Source organism: Suricata suricatta, chromosome 16 (genome assembly GCF_006229205.1).
Source record: "Suricata suricatta isolate VVHF042 chromosome 16, meerkat_22Aug2017_6uvM2_HiC, whole genome shotgun sequence".
Classification (NCBI taxonomy): domain Eukaryota; kingdom Metazoa; phylum Chordata; class Mammalia; order Carnivora; family Herpestidae; genus Suricata; species Suricata suricatta.
In genome coordinates, this window is record NC_043715.1 from 48,094,576 (window position 1) to 48,112,201 (window position 17,626).

A 17,626-nucleotide genomic window follows, 5' to 3' on the forward strand; every position below is an offset into this window, starting at 1 on the left:
GGGTCCTCTGCTTTTTCCCTCGAGAATCTGAAACCCCAAATCCCTCATTCTGGTGTGCCTCCAGGCCTTGCCATCTTCACAGGCCCTGCCCACATCCTGCATCCATTCTTGGTTAATGTCCCAACCCCGGAGTTCCCCAGTTGCCACAGACACAGCTCAGCACCACGGTCAGCGACACTTCCGCCAGGCACGCCCCCCCTGCAGGCCACACCCCCTACCCCATTCCCAGCTTGACTGGCTGGCATTTCTGATGTAAAGGAAACAGCCCCGCCCTGTGGACAGGGCAGTGATAGCCAGGATCCCGACAGCAGTGCCAGCAATGGCTCCTGCAGACAGGGATGACTGGGAACCCGGGCAGGGAGAAAGAATCAGGACACTGCTCCGACGCACCTTCAGGCCTGTTCCTGGCCCCTTCCCAAGCTGTGGCTTTACTGCCGCTGTCACTTGGTGAACAGCTGTTTTCCAGTCACTGGGAGGCAGCGCTCTGTGGCATTAACAGCATCATTTTGGAGTCAAATGGCCTATTCACACTTCAGCTATGTGACCTTGACCGTGCTACTTAACCTCTCTGTGCTTCTGCCGCCTCCTCCGTACAAGGATGGCCGTGTCAGTGGCTGCTGAAAAGATTCAACAGAAGTGGACTCATGTTCAAAAGACGGAATGTTTGATATGTTCAGAAGACAATACAGGGGCGCCTTGGGAGCTCAGTCGTTAAGCGTCTGACTCCGGCTCAGGTCTGACCCCCCTCACTTGCACTCTCTCTTTCTGTCTCAAAAATAAGTAAACATTAAAAAAAGAAGACGACTATACTTAGACCCACGGAAAGTGATCAGTAAATGTTGCTGTGACGACAATATTGCTTGTGATAATGGATCCCATATGGTTTTCAGAGGAAAGGGCTTTGGAAGCCGGGAACCTGGCTTTCCCCCACGTCACTCCCTCAAAGTGGGGCCCTGTGACCGCGGACAAGGGACATCCCCTTACGCACTTCACTTCCTCATCTGCAAAGCGAGGCAAATGGGACCCGCCACACCGTGACGGCGTGAAGACGAGATGGTGTGTGTCCGCGCCAGGCACACCCAGGTGACTGGCTAATAAACGGCAGCCATCATCAGTAATGTGGGCCTGCGTTTGGCCAGCCAGCTTCCGCCACAACCCGTCCCAAAGGGGAAGTCCAGCCACAGGGGTTAGGAAGGCAGCCATGAGGAGCAGGTGTAAGGAAGGGGCTCCGCTTTGGAGGCACAGGAGGGGGGCTTCCGGGATGCACTGGGGGCTCTGAGTTTCATTCTCTGGGCTTTCATTTCTTCCTGGGTCCAGTGAGCACGGCCATTCATAACCCTATCGGCTTCTGCGGGGATTAAGTGAGATCCCACTTAGAAGGACCAGCACCACACCTGACACAGAGCAAGCACTTGATGGAAGGCGATGATGCGGTCCGGTGATGATGCTGACAGACGCCTCCATCCGCCGAGCGCCGAGAGCCCTTCACACATGATCTCGTTCAAATCCTACAACACCCTCACCACCATCAGCCAGACTCACTGCTTCCTCCTCTGAGCCTCTGTTTCTCCATTCATCAAACGATCTTAGGGGCGCCTGGGGGCTCAGTCAGTTAAGCATCTGACTTTGGCCCGGGTCATCATCTCACGGTTTGTGAGTTCAAGCCCCGCATCAGGCTCCATGCTGACAGCCCAGAGCCTGGAGCCTGCTTCGGACTCTGTGTCTTCCTCTCTCTCTGCCCATCCCCTGCTCATGCCGTCTCTCTCAAAAATAAAATAAGTATTTAAAAAAAATTTTTTTAAGTCTTAACAAGACCAAGGGCTGTTCTGAAGACTATGTAAGGTAGTTTCAGAGGGTGCATAGAGTCCTCTGCTCAGTGACAACTGAGAACCTTGCTCGTCAGGCGGCCAGCCTGGCTTCAAACCCTGGGACAGGGCTCAGTCTCTCCTACCCTCCAGAGACGCCTGCAGGCCCCCCTCAGAGCCAGCTGGGAGGGGCCCCCAAGAAGTGTTTGTGGATGGAGTAGATGGAAAGGCTTCTTTCAAGCATGTGGTACAGGCTCCATAAAGGTAATTCTGTTTAATAAACTACGCCAGGCACTGCCATAAAAACATTACGAACGTCGATTCATTGTCAATGACCCTATGTTTTAAGCACAGTTATTATGTCTGTTTCCCCTACAAGGAATCAGAGGACCAGAGATGGTAAGCAACAAGCCTAGGGTCACACAGCTATTAAGCATTGGAGCTGGGATAGGAACACTGCCTAAGAGCGCCACTGTGCTGTCCTCTCGAGAACTCGGACTCACTGCCAGTCACCCCCAGCTGTGATTAATGTCATTCCTGTAATTAATAGAATTCCTACGGGCTCACTCCTTCGCCCAGGGGCTATCTCCCAGACTCCCTGTACAGTGAAACAACTCTGGAAGGTAGGGCATCACAAGGCCCATTTACAGGTAAGAAAACTGAGGCTCAGAGCAGCCTGGAGGGTTTTCTGAGGGACACACAGCTAGGAAGCAGAGCGCCGGGCTGGGATGGAGCAGCTCCACGCTGGGAACCTGTCCGTGCAGCCCACTCATTGTTACGCGAGAAGGCGAGGTAGCTAAGGCTGGCATCAGGAAAAGCCACCTGGCCCCCAGGGAAAGGGGCCCTGAGGGACTCACCTACCACTCTGACCAGGACAGAGGCAGGAACGGGCCAGGTGGGTCAGCGGGTTGGAGGCCGCGCAGTTGTAGATGCCCTGGTGCTCCCAGGTCAGGGCCCCGATGACCAGCTGCTCCCCTGTGTAGACGGTGGAGGAGCGGTCAAGGGTCCAGTGGAACCTGGTGCCCGGCCGGGACTCCGTCTGACATCCAGGGTCAGGCTGGAGTCGAGCTCTGCCTGGACCGTGCTGACCGCCCCAGACGCAGACTCCCTGGCGATATCCTCGCGATCAGGACCATCTGTGAGCACAGCCCAACGTCACGTGTCCACGCTCCGCTGGTGACTTTTCCTGACCCGCCCCATTCTGCCTCCAGAGTGAAAGTTTTACCCTTTTCCCCATCCCCTTCTAGATTCTAAAAGCGTTGCAGGCTGTAGCTTGGAGAACAAAGGTTTTTGTCAGCGCCCTTGAAAGGCGTCTCCGCAAGATTTCCCCTTTTCTCTTTGGCTCCCAAGCGGGCGGACTGTAGTCCAGAACGTGGAGGGGAGGAACCCAAAGCACAACTATATCAAAATGGTAAAAAAAAAAGAGAGAGAAAAAAACCCGCCCTTGCCAAAGCGACCTCTCTCCGCGGAGCCTCACGACGCACCCAGGCTTCCCCAACTGTGGCTGCGTCCCACGAATGCAACCCTGCACTTCCAACAACGTCACCCTTCTGATGGGCTTTCCAACCCAAGGGCAAACAGCCCTGGTGCAATATTTAAATTCACACCCCTGTGTTCTCAGAGGTAGAGACTTGCGGATTTTCCTTGTGCAGCCAGGAAAGAGCTTTGGCTCTGGGCTCTCCGCCCCAAGGACGGGAAGGAAACAAAGGAAATGGCTGTTGAATTTCTCATGCAAATTAAGAGTTGGATCATTGTCTCATTTAAAATGACTGGGGCACCCAGGCACCCTGAGTCTTTGTCTTATTTAAATTGATGTGGTAAGGTCAGACTTCCCCTCAGGTCTTGATCTCCTGGTTTCTGAGTTAAAGCCCCGCATCGGGCTCTGTGCTGACAGCTCAGAACCCGGCACCTGCTTCAGATTCTGTGTCTCCCTCTCTCTGTGTTCCTCCCCCCCACCCCCACTGACACACACACACTCTCTCTTTTTCAAAACTAAAATAAACATTTTAAAATGTTTTTAAAAAATAAGGGGTGCCTGGGTGGTTCAATAAGCATCTGACTTTGGCTCAGGTCATGGTCTCACGGTTCGTGGGTCCGAGCCCCGCGTCGGGCTCTGGGCTGACAGCTCGGACCCTGAGGTCTGCTTTGGATTCTGTGTCTCCCTCTCTCTCTGCCCCTCCCCTGCGCGCACTGTCTCTCTCTGTCTCTCAAAAATAAATTAAAAAAACATTTAAAACATTAATAAAATAAAATAAATTTTTGTGAACTATTGAAAGGAAGGATGCAAAGACTTGAGTCGTTACACCCCTAGAAAAGAGGACAATCCTGCCCTCACCCCTCCCGGGGGTCCTTTAATTGCCTCCTTGTGGAACCCCGTGGCTACCAGGATCCCTCATGGTCGTCCAATCCTGGCATCAGATCCTCCCTACAGCAACCAGAGGGGACTCTCTGAGCACAAACTTGACACTATCCCTCCCCCACTCAGAACCCTCCATGGCTCCCCAGTGGCTGTGGGGCTCATTCACAACCTCGCCCTTGCAGACCCCTCCAGCCCCACCCCTCGCCTCTGCACACCTCCCACTCCCAATCCAGAAACAATCTCCAGCTCGGATCTTCCAGCTCTGTCATGTTCCCTCCTGCCTCGGAGCCTTCACACACCCTCTTCCTTCTCTGGAATGCTCTTCCCTGAGCCTGCACTTCCTAGATAACTGACTCGTCCTTTGATCTCATGGAGACACCCCATCTCACAGTGAGCCTTCCCACCCCCCAGATTGGGGGGCTTCCCTGGGGCTCCCCAAACACGACCGTCCCACTTCTCACACTGTATTTTCTCTGCCTGACGCCCGACACCCCCTCCCAAGTGGGCCGTGAGCTCGAAAAGTCACTGCTATTGCTCTTCAAGCGCCCAAAACATGTGGCAGAGAGGGCGGACAAAAGAGCCACGCGGGGGTCGCGACTGGGGGGTGGGGGGGAAGGGGCGTGGGGGTAGGCGACCGCAGCACCGCATGTGACTCCTGCCTCCATATACCTCCTCACTTAACGCGCATAAACGCGGACCCCACTTTCTCTCCCTGCAGGGGGGGCTGCTCCCCCATTCCAGCAGCTCAGAGTCAAAGCCCCTTTGTCTTTCCCCTTGTGTCGAAATCCTGTGAGCGCGATGGTCAGAATGCACCCACGGCCCCACGGCTTCTGTCCCCACAGCTGCTCCCTGGCCCAGCTCCGTCACCTCCTGACGAAGGTGGCCTCCTGTGGCCGCCGGGAGGAGGCGCCTCGCAGACCTCTGACGGCAGGGGTTTCCGTGACCAAGCGCCCAACCTCTGTGCCCCGAGATCCACTGCGGGCCCTCCCCACGGGCGCACCCCACCCACGCCTGCGTGGGCTGGGGACACGGAGGCAGACCCCTTCCTGGGAGACACGGGATGCTCCCCGACAGCCTTGACCATGTGCCTTAGGCTGCACGGGGGTCTCTGCTTCCACTCAACCCTCTCTGCCCCAGCCCTGCCCTCCCCTCCTCTGCTCGCTCAGGGTCAGCTCCTCGGGCCCTGGCCCTCCATCCTTCCACGGCTCCCTCCCTGCTTTTCGGCACGGCAGCCCTCCTCCCACTAAAATCCTCGCTCATGTCACCCCCTTAATCCTACCTTGGGGCCCGCCTCTCCGAGGACCCGAACTTTCTAAACCTCCTCATCCCCCACTTCACCCCCAACAGACAAGGGCCCAGGATACCCCGTGAAAATCTAAGCAAATCCTCTCCTCTCTCCACTGGGAGCTTTCTGTGGCTCCCATGTCCTCAGCATGGCTCTCGGGGGCCCTGCACAATCTGCCCCCAACCCTATTGCCTCCTGACCTCTTCCATTCCATCCTGGCCTGCTTGGGCTCCTTTGCCCACTTCCCACCACCCACCTCTCATGCTGCTCCCTCCCCCTGGCGCTCTCTTCCCTTAGCAGCTGGCTGGCTGGCCAGCAGCAGGGACACCACCTCCTCAGGGAAGCCTTCCCTGACTACCCCAGCTAAGACCGTAACACCTTTCCCTCCCAGCCTTCCCTGTCCCTCCTGGTTCTCCTTAGCACCACGTGACACGCTATGTCTCTCCCTTGCTTGGCTGTTTAAGGTGTGTCTCCCCCTGAATGTAAGCCCCACGAGGGCAGGTGCTGCGTCTTGTCCGGTGCCCAGACGTGGCCGGCACAGAGCAGGTATTCAATACTTGAGGAACACATGGCTGGAAGGAAGAACTGAAAGGGAGGGAGGGAGGGGGAGAGCGAGAGAGGAGGACCCGGTGCCCCCTGCGTGACTCACCGCTGACGGTGAGGCTGAAGGGCTCGCTCCGCGCCCGGCTGCCCCAGTTCCAGACCTCACACCACAGGCCCCGTGCCGTCTCACTGCACCCGTGGACAGCCTGGCTCCTGTCGTCAGCTGGCAGCACCGGGTGCTCGCTGGGCAGGGGACTCCGGCCCCCTCACGGGAGGTCTGGCGGGTCAGGGCCACGAGATTCAAGCTTGGGGACACACCGTGAGGCTTGGTCAGCATTTCTGCAAACACAGAGACACGGGGTAGGGATCAGGGACCGCTTCCCCAGTCTCCTGCCCAGGCAGGGGCCCCTTGGGGGCTCTCCAGGGATGTGTGTGTGCGCACGCACCTATGTACTTTGCCTATGACTGCGTTACACGGGTGTCATGAGTGTGTCGTGTGAATCGCGTGAGTATGCTATGGGCTTTGCATGTTCAGTGAGTCTGCAGTCTATGGACATGTTTTGTGTGTAAGTCCGTGTCTGCTGCACGTGTGTATGTGTTTTGTGACTACGAGGTGCCGTAGTGTGTCTTCTGCGTGTGAATGTACCCTGTGTGTGGTGTTGTGTGTTTTACGTACAGTGTTTACACGCTTTGGCTTGACTGTTGTGCGTGCTGTATGTATACCCTGTGTGCGTTGTGTGTCGTTGTGCATGTGTGGAGGGCACTGAATGCGGAGGATGGCTTTCCCGTGTTGCACGTGCGGATTTCGAGTGTCTGCGGGGAGTGTGCGGTGTGTGGTGTGTGTACGTGTCCTACACGAGAGGGTGTTGTGTGTCCATGGTGCTGTCGCACGTGTGCGGCATGTGAGATGCCTGTGTTTTATGCGCGTGCCCGGGTGTGGTGCATATACGCACCTGTGGGTTGTTATGCGCACCTGCCGTGTGCGTGCCCTGTGTTTTGTGTGTGTTATGGTTGGTTGTGTGGTGTGTTATGGGTGTTGTATGTAAATTGTGTGTGGTGCACACATTGCGCTGCGCGTATGTGGTTATTATTTGTGCGTGTGAGATGTGTGAACACTGTGTGTGTGTGTGTGGAGACAGGACCAACGCCCCCTCCCCGCCCCAGCTTCCGGAGAACCAAACACTGGCCGACCAGGTCTCGTGGAGGACGCGTCAAGCCGGGAGCCAGGACCCCCGCTGTGGTCAGAGCCCTATCTGACCGCACAGAAGTCCCCCCTCCTCCGGGTCCTCCTCAGCCTCTGGGATACTGGGGTGGCTCTGATTCCCAGAGGGACAGCGGAGAGGAACAGGAAAGAGAGACTCACTAGGGCTCGGACTTTAAGGGCACCCAGGCGAAGCAGGCGGGGGGCACTGTTGGACGCCAAACCCTTGTAGCCTTGTTTTCTGGCCTTTCACATCTCTGAATCTGCCAGGGGTCTGGGGTGCCCGGGGGTCCCAAACACAGACAGAAGAACATCTTTCTCACCTTGGGTGGTGGTGAGTGGGTTGGCATCAAGGGTGAGCTGGGCTGCAGCTGGAAGACTCTACGTGGTCAAAAGCGCGCTGATGAGAAAGAAGAGACATTCAAGGAGGGAGAGGTATGCTGGGAGCATCCAGTTACGGTCTTCATAAATGGAGGGAGGCCAGGGTCACGGACGTGACACTTCATCCCTAGCAGCATGACTGCTATCCACTACTTACTGGCCTTGTGACTGTGGCATGTTTGGAATCTTCTGGAACCTCAATTTGTCCAGCTGTACAATGGGCATTGTATCACCCCCATCCTAGGGTTCTTGTAATGAATGTGGGTGACCTTTAGATCGGCCCCCCGAGGGGTCATTGTGCTCTTTCCAATGATGCTCATCCTGACGGAGATACACGGTCACCCTCCGCATCCCACACAGAAGGACAGAGATGCTCCGAGAAGTGGACTCACTTCCCAAGACCGCTACATACAGCAAGTGGCAGCCGACGGCCCCTACAGACTGTGTTCCCGACACCGCGTCGTTCCTGTCAGCCCAGGGATGGGCACAGAGCCTCCCCCTGACATCCCGAAGCTTCTGTTCTCTCTGCGGGGAGAAATTAACCTCTGGTACTTCCACGGACTTGCTCCCAGGGAGGGATTTCTGTGCAAAGGGAGGAAGGGGCAGCAAGACACCAGGAGCTGGTGGATTTCCACGTGGCCATCCGACACACAGTTTCCTGGAAGCTTGAAGAGCCGTGGGGATGAGTGGGGACCCCCACCCAGCGCCAGCAGCCTGACCCTGACCTCCCAGCGCCCCCACCTGCCTGGTTAACAGAGGCTGGCAGCCATGTCCCTCTGCAGCCCCCCTTGGACCCCAGTCTGGCTCAAGCACCGCCCCCTTCCCGGCGCAGTCAGCGGCTAAGGGCGTGAGCTCTTAGGAGATCTGGAAGCACACGTGATTCTGAAGTTCCTGACTCTATCATCACGGGCCAGGGGCTCTCGTTCTGTGAGCCTCAGTTTCTTCAACAGCAAAATGGGGAGAACAGAACCTAGTCCATATGGGGTTGTCCTGAGGTTCGATTGGATATCAGGTGTCACGTGCTTAAAACAGTTCATAGTGAGTGTCCAGTGACTATTATTATTACTTCCTAGGTTTGTATTTTCCGCCTGTGAGATTCCTAGAGGGTAAGCCCACAGACTCAGAGCCCGACCGCCTTCCTCTGAATCTCAGCTTTGCCATTTTCTGTTTGGCAAGTGACGTCCTCTGTCGGAGTCTCAGTTTCCCCATCTGTAGAACGGAGTAATAATCATTCCCACTCCATATTAACTGTCATAGAAATATTGAGGGTGGAAGCATGAGCGGTGGGCCTCATCATACCCATGTGAGATGACCCCCCACCCCCCGTAGACAGCCTTTGCTGGGCCCTTCCCTCCCGCCTCCTCCCCACAGGGTCTTGCCTTCTGTGCACGGGGGAGGGGGAAGCAATGTTTGCAGAGAGAAGCTGATAAGTCTCAGCCCCTCATGGGACCCCAGAGCCCCCACAGCCTGAGGGTCCGCCAGAGGGAAGAGCCGGCCGGCCTCAGGGCCACACAGCAAAGCCGGGCTGAGTCTTGCGCTCCACACTCTGAGAAGTCATTTCTTTGCCACCAAATGCTTCCCAAAATATTCTAGTTTCTTCCTTTTGCCTCAGAAACCCTTTAAGCCTAGATTCCATAGCCATGCCCTGTCCTGATTGAGGTGTGACCTGGCCACTCTGTCTTCTCCTGTTACATTCCAGCTCTTTCCCCATCTGTCTGTCTCTCTGACTCCCCCAAATCTATTTCTCTGTGTGTTTGTACGCTTTTCTTCCCGTCTCTGTGTCCTCTGTCTCCCTCTCTCCTATCTGTCCGTCCCTGTTTTTCCCTCTGCTAGTTTCTACTGTTATTTTCACTCTTTCTCTCTCTGTCCCTCTCCTCCTCTCTGCCTCTGTGGTTCCGACACCATCTCTTTCCGTATGCGGGTCATCTCTAGTCTCTCTCTACCTCTGTCCATCTCTTTTGTATTTGTCTTTATATGTGTGTCTATTTCTGTATCTCTTTTTTGTACACACACACACACACACACACACACACACACACACACACACCCCACCCCCACCTGAATGGACCCGTACACTCACCGACCAGCAGGATTCCTGCCCAGTGGTGGTCCCACAGGTCCACAAGCCCCTTGGATTCTGATACCTGATCGGCGCCACCCAGCTTGCACACTCAGACACTGTCTTCACCGCAGCTCCCACTCCAGCTCCCTCTCCCCCTCCCAGCCTCCCTCTGCCCTCCACCCCAGAGCTCTCTCTCCTTCCCCTGCACACCTCAGAGAACAGGAACCCCAGGAATCCTGGGAGTTGCTCCCAAGGTGGAAAAGGAGAAAGAAATCCCTGCCCTTTGGCCCTGGGCCCTTTGAGAATTATGTCTCCCTCCTCCTGAGCCCCCTCCCCGCCTCTTTGCCAGGATGAGGAAGCAACGGGGTGGGGGTGGGGGACCCAGGGAGGGAGCAGCCTGGAAATAGTAATTGAGCTGAAATGATACCTGTCATTAATAAAAAGCTGGAAGCCCAGAGTGAAGCGGGTTGGGAAAGCCCCGGGGGGGTCGGGGGGTGACCAGTCTGGGGGGAGAGGGCAAGGAGGGCTTCCTGGAGGAGGACACACCTGAGCTGAGAACTGGGGACACAGCAAAGGTTCAATAGAGGTGAGTTACTTTTTTTTTTTTTTTTTTTACTTCCCTGTAGGCAAGAGTTGGTCTTTGGGAGTACATAGACCAAGAAGATTTAATGTGATCAACTGGGTTAGGGAAGAACCATTAATGGCTATTAATTCATGTATTCATTCATTCACTTTCTTATTCATTAACAAATATTCCTTGAACATCTCTTCTGTGGGGATCCCTGTGCTTAGTAGTGTTGGGGACACAGTAGTGACCACGACATCCCCAGCCCTGCCCACGAGAGCTCACAGTCTGGTAGGATAGAGGGGCTTGTCCCCCAGCAGTGCCAACCCAGCATGGGCAGGGTTTGGGGAGCCCAGAGGAGGCACATGACCCAGTTTGGAGGTCAGGGAGGGCTTCCTGGAAGAGAAGACATCAAACCTGAGCCCTGGCAGGTGCAGGGGTGGGTCAGGCGAGAGTCCAGCAGGCGGAGGGGCCGAGTCTGAGGCAAGGAAGGAAGCTCCAGTGCTCTAGAACAGAGGCAGTGAGAGGGTGGGTGTAGGTGATGGGCACGAAAACTCTAACACCATTTCTTAGAGCATGAGGGCGCCTGGGCATCACGGGACGCTCTTAGTCACCCAGCTACCTCAGCCTGCGGCCCTGTTTGGGTCTCAGTCATGCCACAGGCAGTCACTGAGGGTCTACTCCAGGGAATTATGACGCTTAGCAAACCGGCTCTGGAGCCAGAGCGCGGGGGCTCGAAACCCGGCCCCTCCCCCTGCCCAGTGTTCAGCCCTGAGCCTGTCCACCTCCCTGCCTCGTGACGCCCTTCCTCGGCCAGGTGGGGTGGGGATGCCCAGCCTCTCCGGAGGCTCCCTGGTCAGGGGCGGGGAGGCTGGGGTTGGCTTGTTGGGAACGTGAGGTCACCTCTGGGAGCCCCGGGACCCCACCTGCAGACCGAGCTGAGCAACGACTGAAGGCTGGGAAGCGCTTGGAGCAGAGCCTGGCACAGAGTGAGCCTTCGGCAGGCGTGACTCTCCACCAGGTGCAGGGACAGCAGCCCCGCGGTGGACGGGCGTCCCCACTCCGCCATCCGACACCCGGGCCCTGGGCTCGCTCTAGTGCTCGGGACAAACCCACAGGGCAGAGAGAGACTGTACACAGCGAGCCTAATGAATAGGGAACTTGGGCGGAATAACAGGAAGTGACAGAGTGGATGGGAAAACAGAAACTCAAGTAGGTTAGGGAATATCACTGTCCCGTATTGTAATTCAGGACCGAAGCCCACGGAGGGGAGGTGGCTTGCCTAAAGTCACAGGGCCTATCGGGCCACAGGCTCTGATCTACCTGGCTCTTCACCTCCGTTTGTCCTGCCTTCCAAGGTCCCCACGTGGCTTCTGGCCACCTCCAGCCACATCGGCTCCGCACACCCAGATCAGTCGATGCCTGTGGCCACATCACCCTACCGCACTCCCAGTGTCTGTGGCCCCCTGTGGCAAGCGCACCCGGTGCCCAGGAGTCGGCATTCAAGGCCTCCATCTATCCACCCTGTTCTGACTTGCAGTCCACTCCTCAGCCAGGTGTCCCTCCGGATTCCTCTGCTCTGTGCCCCCACCCCCATCCTGAGATGCTCTCCTCTCCCTCCCTCCGCCCCACCCCAGACACGGGCCCCCCCACTCGAGTGGACTCCCCTGATCTGCCCCTTCACACAGGGCTCGGCCTTTCTCTCCCCAGACCCCCCACCTGCCTTCCCCATGGCAGGTCCTGTGTTTCCACCCCAGTGAGACAGAGGGCCTTCTCCTTGGTCTCTGACAGGGGCCCGGGAACCTGGGGCCTCGCTGCGCCCACACCCTCACCAGACTGACTCCTGCAGGCTGCCTCAGGCTGTCTTCCCGAACGTGGCCTCAACCACCTCCCAGCCCGGACTGCCCCTCCCTGGCTGGCCCCCACCTGCACTCGGCAATGACTCTTCTGGCCTATTCTGTGCCGGGTGCTGTTCTAGGTGCTTAGGGCACACCAGCGAATGAAACGAATAGAGGTCTCTGCCTTCAAAGAAATCACCTTTCATGCAAGGATGGGGAGGGGCGGAGGGAGGCAGACAATGAGCCGGACATGAACGGGGCGCCCCGGGGACTCGGTCGGTTGGGAACCTGACTCTTGATTTCAGCTCAGCTCATGATCTCAGGGTCGTGAGATCAAACCCAGCGCTGGGCTCTGCTCTGAGCACAGAGCCTGCCTGAGAGTCTGTCTCTCACTCCCTCTGCCCCTCACCCCTCCCCTCTATCAAACGTAAAGCAAAAACAACGTCTTCTTTCAAAAGATTCCCACCTCAGAAGGTGGCGCCACCATCTACCCCATCATCAAGCTCGGAGGTGGGGCGTCTCATTGGTCCGTGTGCCTCAGTGGTCCTTGCCGGCGTTCATTCTTCATCAACTGGCCCCCTGGCTGTAACTGAGCCTCCTGACTGGCTGCTTATTAATTTCCCCCACCCCCCCCCTCAGCTTGACAGGCTGAAGAATATTTAAAGGTAAATATTTAACTGCCAATCTGACCATGTTACGGGTCTGCCTAAAACCTTCCCACAGCCCTCCAGGGCCCTTAAGACTAAAGAATAAGCCCTTCACAAGACACGGCAGGATGTGACCCCGGACTCCTCTTTTCCCCTGTTCACCCCTGCCCCATTTCTCGAGGGATTTCCGTTCTCCGTCTCGCCTCTGGACCTTTGTACAAGCTGTTGTCTCCACCCGTGGCTTCGTCACCCCAACCTTTCCACCTGGCTCTTTCGTACTCATCTTCCAGGTCTTCTTTTTCAGAAAGCCTTTCCTGGCCCCTCAGGCTGGGTCATGCACCCCTGCTGGATGGCCCCCGACCCCCTGCTCACTCCCCCCTGCCACGGTCAAGGGACAAGTCTGTCTCCTCAACTCGACCAGCAGCGCCCGGAGGACAGGGCCAGGGATCTGCTTTGCTTCCCATTGCACACTCAGAGCTTAGCACAGCATTCTGGTGCACATTCGCCTCTAAATCGTTTTCTTTTCTTGTCTTTTTTACTATTTTTATTTATTTTTGAGAGACTGGGCGAGCAGGGGAGGCAGAGAGGGAGACACAGAATCCAAAGACAGGCTCCAGGCTCTGAGCTGTCAGCACAGAGCCCGATGTGGGGCTCGAACCCACTAACCGCGAGATCATGCCCTGAGCCGAAGTCGGACGCTCAACCGACTGAGCCCCTCCCCCTCCCCGGCGCCCCTAAGTCTTTTTCAATGTATTGAATAACTAAGAATTAATCAACCATGATGCATTCGTTACCAGTGACGACGGCTCTTGTTGACCACCTCCCACTCTGTGCCGGGCACATTTTCAGGTGCTCTGGATGCTTCAGCGCACCTCGCCCTCCACCGAATCCTACAAGGTGGGTCTCGTTATTCCCACTTTGACAACAGGGAAGTTGAGGCTCTGAGAATACATGTTCACTGTTCAGCCCCCGAGGCTGCATGTGCATCCAGTGACTCATGTAACACATGTTTTCTGAGGACCTACTGGGTGCTGAAAATAGATCCACGCACTGGCGTCCCACCCAACGGCGTGTGCGGACCGCTGGGGAAGCCGGGCTTTGGGCGTCCTGCACAGGGTCTGCAAGCTTTTCCCGTAACCACCGCTGCCGGAAGTAATAAAGGTCTCACGGTGGCACGGGGTCCCTCCGGCCTGGAAGCACTGAACACAGAACCGCCAACCAACATGCAGCCTTTATGCAAATGAAGAAAACGTTCCCCTGCCTCAGGCAGGCAGGTGCCACCAGCTTGGCCAGCAGACCCGGCTGGGTTCCGGCCCCTGCTTTACCCTCAGCCACACGCCTGTGACATCGCCACCCAGCCCCCAACCGCAGTACATTACCCTTGTGTAAGAGAAAATGTACGTGCCTTTACTAATTTATAATAAAGAGGCACAGGGCACGAATCTGCGGGAGGATATACCAAAATATTTCCAGTGGTCCTCTCCGGGATTGTCCGGGTTTCTTTTCTTTTCCTTTAAAAATCTATCTTCACTAATTTTTCTACACTGTGTATACAGTATGTGTTCAATAAAGGACTAGTCCAAATGTAGGGTGCAATGTGGCTCCATGTCAACATCAACAGATATTAAAGATTAGAAATTTAAGGTTAAAAACAGTTTAAAGATACATAATAAATAGAGTAGAATACGATTTTTGTTTAAAATACATATATTTAGGGGCCCTGGGTGGCTCAGTTGGTTGAATGTCTGACTCTTGATTTCAGCTCAGGTCATGACCCCAGGCTCGTGGAACCAAGACCTGCATCAGGCTCCGTACTCTTTCTCTCTCTCTCTCTCTCCCTCTTTCTCTCTCTCTCTCCCTCTTTCTCTCTCTCTCTCTCCTTCCCTCCCTCCCTCTCTCTCCCTCTCCCCTCCTTGCACTCTCTCTTTCTCTAATTAAATGTAGTTACAAGGGAGCCTGTGGGGCTCAGTCAGTTAAGTGTACGACTTCAGCTCAGCACGGTTCATGAGTTCAAGCCCCGCATCAGGCCCTGGGCTGACAGCTCAGAGCCTGGAGCTGCTTCGGATTCTCTGTCTCCCTCTCTCTCTCTGCCCTTCCCCCACTCACACTCTGTCTCCCTCTCAAAAATAAACATTTAGAAAAATTAAATACTTATAAAAAGAGCAACCCCTATACATAAGAGTCTGTTAGTTTAAAAATAAAAACTTATTTTGTGGAATATGGGTTAGGAAAATCTTGATGGGCATATAGAGATGTGGAATAGCCAAGAATTGAATCCCAAAAAGAAAATAAAACCAAACTCCACCAATAAAGTCCCTGGAATGATTTTTTTCTTCTTGATTTTTTTCTTCTTTTAATTTCAGGTATTTTGCTTTTAACCAAGAAGCCTCAACCCCAGCTTCATGCCCGTCTTCATCTGTCTGAGATGCGATAGCAAGACACACACGGGGAAGCTTCTCAACAAGAGAAACCTCTGTCTCATGGTTCTGGAACGTACAGCACGGTCAGGCTCCAGTGAGGGCCCCCTTCCTGGTTCTCACTGCGACCTCACACGGTGGGAGGAGCTTGGGACCTTGGGAGCCTCTTTTATAATCACACGGATCCCATTCGTGAGGCTCAGTCCTCGTGGCCTCCCGACGGCCCCACCTCCCAACACCATCACTTTGGGAGTTAGGATTTCAACCTATGATTTGCGGGGACACACTCAGACCATAGCAATACCTGAGAGTGAGGCCGGGGTCCACGCTGCTGTGCGAGCTGGAAACGGAGTTGGAGGCCTTGCGGGTATAGACCACTGAGTGTGCCCCGGAGAGACTGGAAATGAAGAGGGTCTGGCCATCAGGCCCGGGGGGTCCCACCGATGCTCCTCATGGACTGGGCCGGGCGCTGGGGGTCAGCCACGCAGACCAGGGTGAGGTTGGAAGTGACCACAGGAGCTGGGTAGGCTGAGGTCACGGCGGAGGGTCTGGGCGGAGAGGAAAACGCCTAATCAGGAAGAGTATGGAGCGTGAAGACCACCATTGCCACCAGACTGTGCATTCGGTTCAGGGCTGAAGGCTCTGCCCATTGAGGGAGGCACATGGTGACACACCCGGAAGTTTGTCCAATGAATGAACCAACGAGCGAACTGTGGCAGCTGCCCCTTCGCTGTGGTGTCTGTGCCCCCAGCTCCCAGCCCCCCTTGTGGGACCTCAGCTCCATGAACCGATGCTGGTCTGCTGTGCTCACTGCATCGCCGGGGGTCATGTTCTGCACACGGCAGGAGCTCATGTTCTTCAATAGAGAGGGAGGGGGAGGAGAGGGGGAAGCCTGGGTTCGAGTTCCTCTCTTTACTCCCAACACTGAGATCTTGATGGAGCCCTTTCCCTTTCCTGGCCCGGACTGTGCTGTTTGTAGAAGGAAGGGGTATCTTAGAGTCCTTTCGGTTCTGCAAAAATTTGTGTTCTGAGGACTGAGATTTATGGGAGACTGGAATTCTGTGACCTACATCTGACTTTGAACTTTAGGCAAGATGAGTAAGAAAGTCCCTAATTTGTTACATAATAAAGGCCCATCGGTGCCCCTTAAATAAATATATGGTGAACGAACTCGTGAGAGAATGAACTTCTGGGCCAGGCATTGTTCCGAGTTCTTACATGAACCCAGTCTACTCCTCAGAAGGACACTACTGTGATGAGGAAACTGAGGCACAGAAAAGTGAAGTGACTTGCCCATGGTCACCAGCTCAGGATGAGCAGAGCCTGGATTGGACCAGTCAGTCTGCACGGCCCCTGCTCTTGGCTATAAACGGTGGATGGATCAGGGGGCAGCAGAGAAGGAGGTACCCTGTGCTGCAGAGATGGGACTGTTATGGGGCGGGGAGGTCCACACAGGCCACACCCAGCACTGGGCCTTCATGGGGCCTGGACCCCCACGGCTCGTGGTCTCACAGTGGCAGGTGCAGAGTCACGGGTGTGACTGTGGGAACGGAGGGACGCCCGCCATCCGCCGACATCACTGCTCCATCCCCGCCCCAAATCACCTCGACATTCAGAAACCACCAGATCTTGTTTGGGGAAGACACATGTCAAATTCAAGGAGTCCATGTGCTCCACAGGGGACAGGTTCCGGCTGCCACCTGGGGCTGGTGGCCTTCTCCCAGGAGGACAAAAGAGAAGCTGAGGGTGATCGGGCTGGAGGGGATCCCGAGCCCCGGCAGCTGCCAGCGGCAGGAAATGCCTCCACTGCCGTGGCTTTGTTGGTTCCCAAGTGTACACATCTGGGGGCACCCGGGGGGCTCGGTCAGTTAAGCGTCCGGCTTCGGCTCAGGTCATGATCTCACGTTTGTGGGTTCGAGCCCCGCGTCAGGCTCTGTGCTGACAGCTCGGAGCCTGGAGCCTGCGTCTGATTCTGTGTCTCCCTCTCTCTCTGCCCCTCCCCCACTCACGCTGTCTGTCTCAAAAACAAATAAAACGTTTTAAAATTTTTTAATAATTAAAAAAATTAAAAATAAAACAAAGTGAACATATCTGGCATCAGCGTCAGTTCTAATGGGAACACACACACAGCAAGGACTCACTCACTCCACTGAAGTGGATCCCAGATCCTCTCCTCAGGAAACACACCCCTACACACATTTGTATCCAATTTCAGGTAATGTTGAGCCACGCTAGGGACCAACTGCAGGGCCAGGTGAAGGCCGGATTATAAATTAGTACAGATCTTCTGCGAGGAGAGTTTGGCAACACAGATCAAAGCTTTGAATGTGCATCCCTTGTACCCTAGCGGTTCCACTTTCTCTACCTGTTCCTAATGAAATAGTCACACCCATGTGCACAGGATTAGCTACAGAGCTACCTGCGGCCACATTGTTTATAGAAGGGCAAACTGGAAAGAGTCTTAACTTACAACGAAGACTCTTTTTTTTTAATGTTTATTTTTTTTGAGACAGAGAAAGAGAC

The 17,626-nt window shown here is 55.4% G+C and overlaps 1 protein-coding gene and 1 long non-coding RNA gene across 2 annotated transcripts in view; both read right to left on the minus strand.

Annotated features, from left to right (window-relative positions):
• CEACAM20 (carcinoembryonic antigen related cell adhesion molecule 20) overlaps positions 1-7,894 on the minus strand; it is an 18,687-nt gene extending 10,793 nt beyond the window's left edge. The window contains 8 exon segments of the mRNA XM_029924311.1: positions 212-342; positions 391-484; positions 2,663-2,852; positions 2,855-2,941; positions 6,099-6,251; positions 6,254-6,331; positions 7,517-7,574; positions 7,808-7,894. Of these exon segments, the coding sequence (XP_029780171.1) occupies positions 212-342; positions 391-484; positions 2,663-2,852; positions 2,855-2,941; positions 6,099-6,251; positions 6,254-6,331; positions 7,517-7,574; positions 7,808-7,894 (878 nt within the window).
• A 2,465-nt stretch (positions 7,895-10,359) lies between these two features.
• Positions 10,360-17,626, minus strand: part of LOC115280948 — a 13,818-nt gene continuing 6,551 nt past the window's right edge. The window contains exons 2-3 of the long non-coding RNA XR_003904004.1: positions 15,408-15,651; positions 10,360-10,707 (exon numbers count right to left, since the gene is read on the minus strand). This is a non-coding gene — a long non-coding RNA (uncharacterized LOC115280948). The remainder of the gene's footprint in view (positions 10,708-15,407; positions 15,652-17,626) is intronic.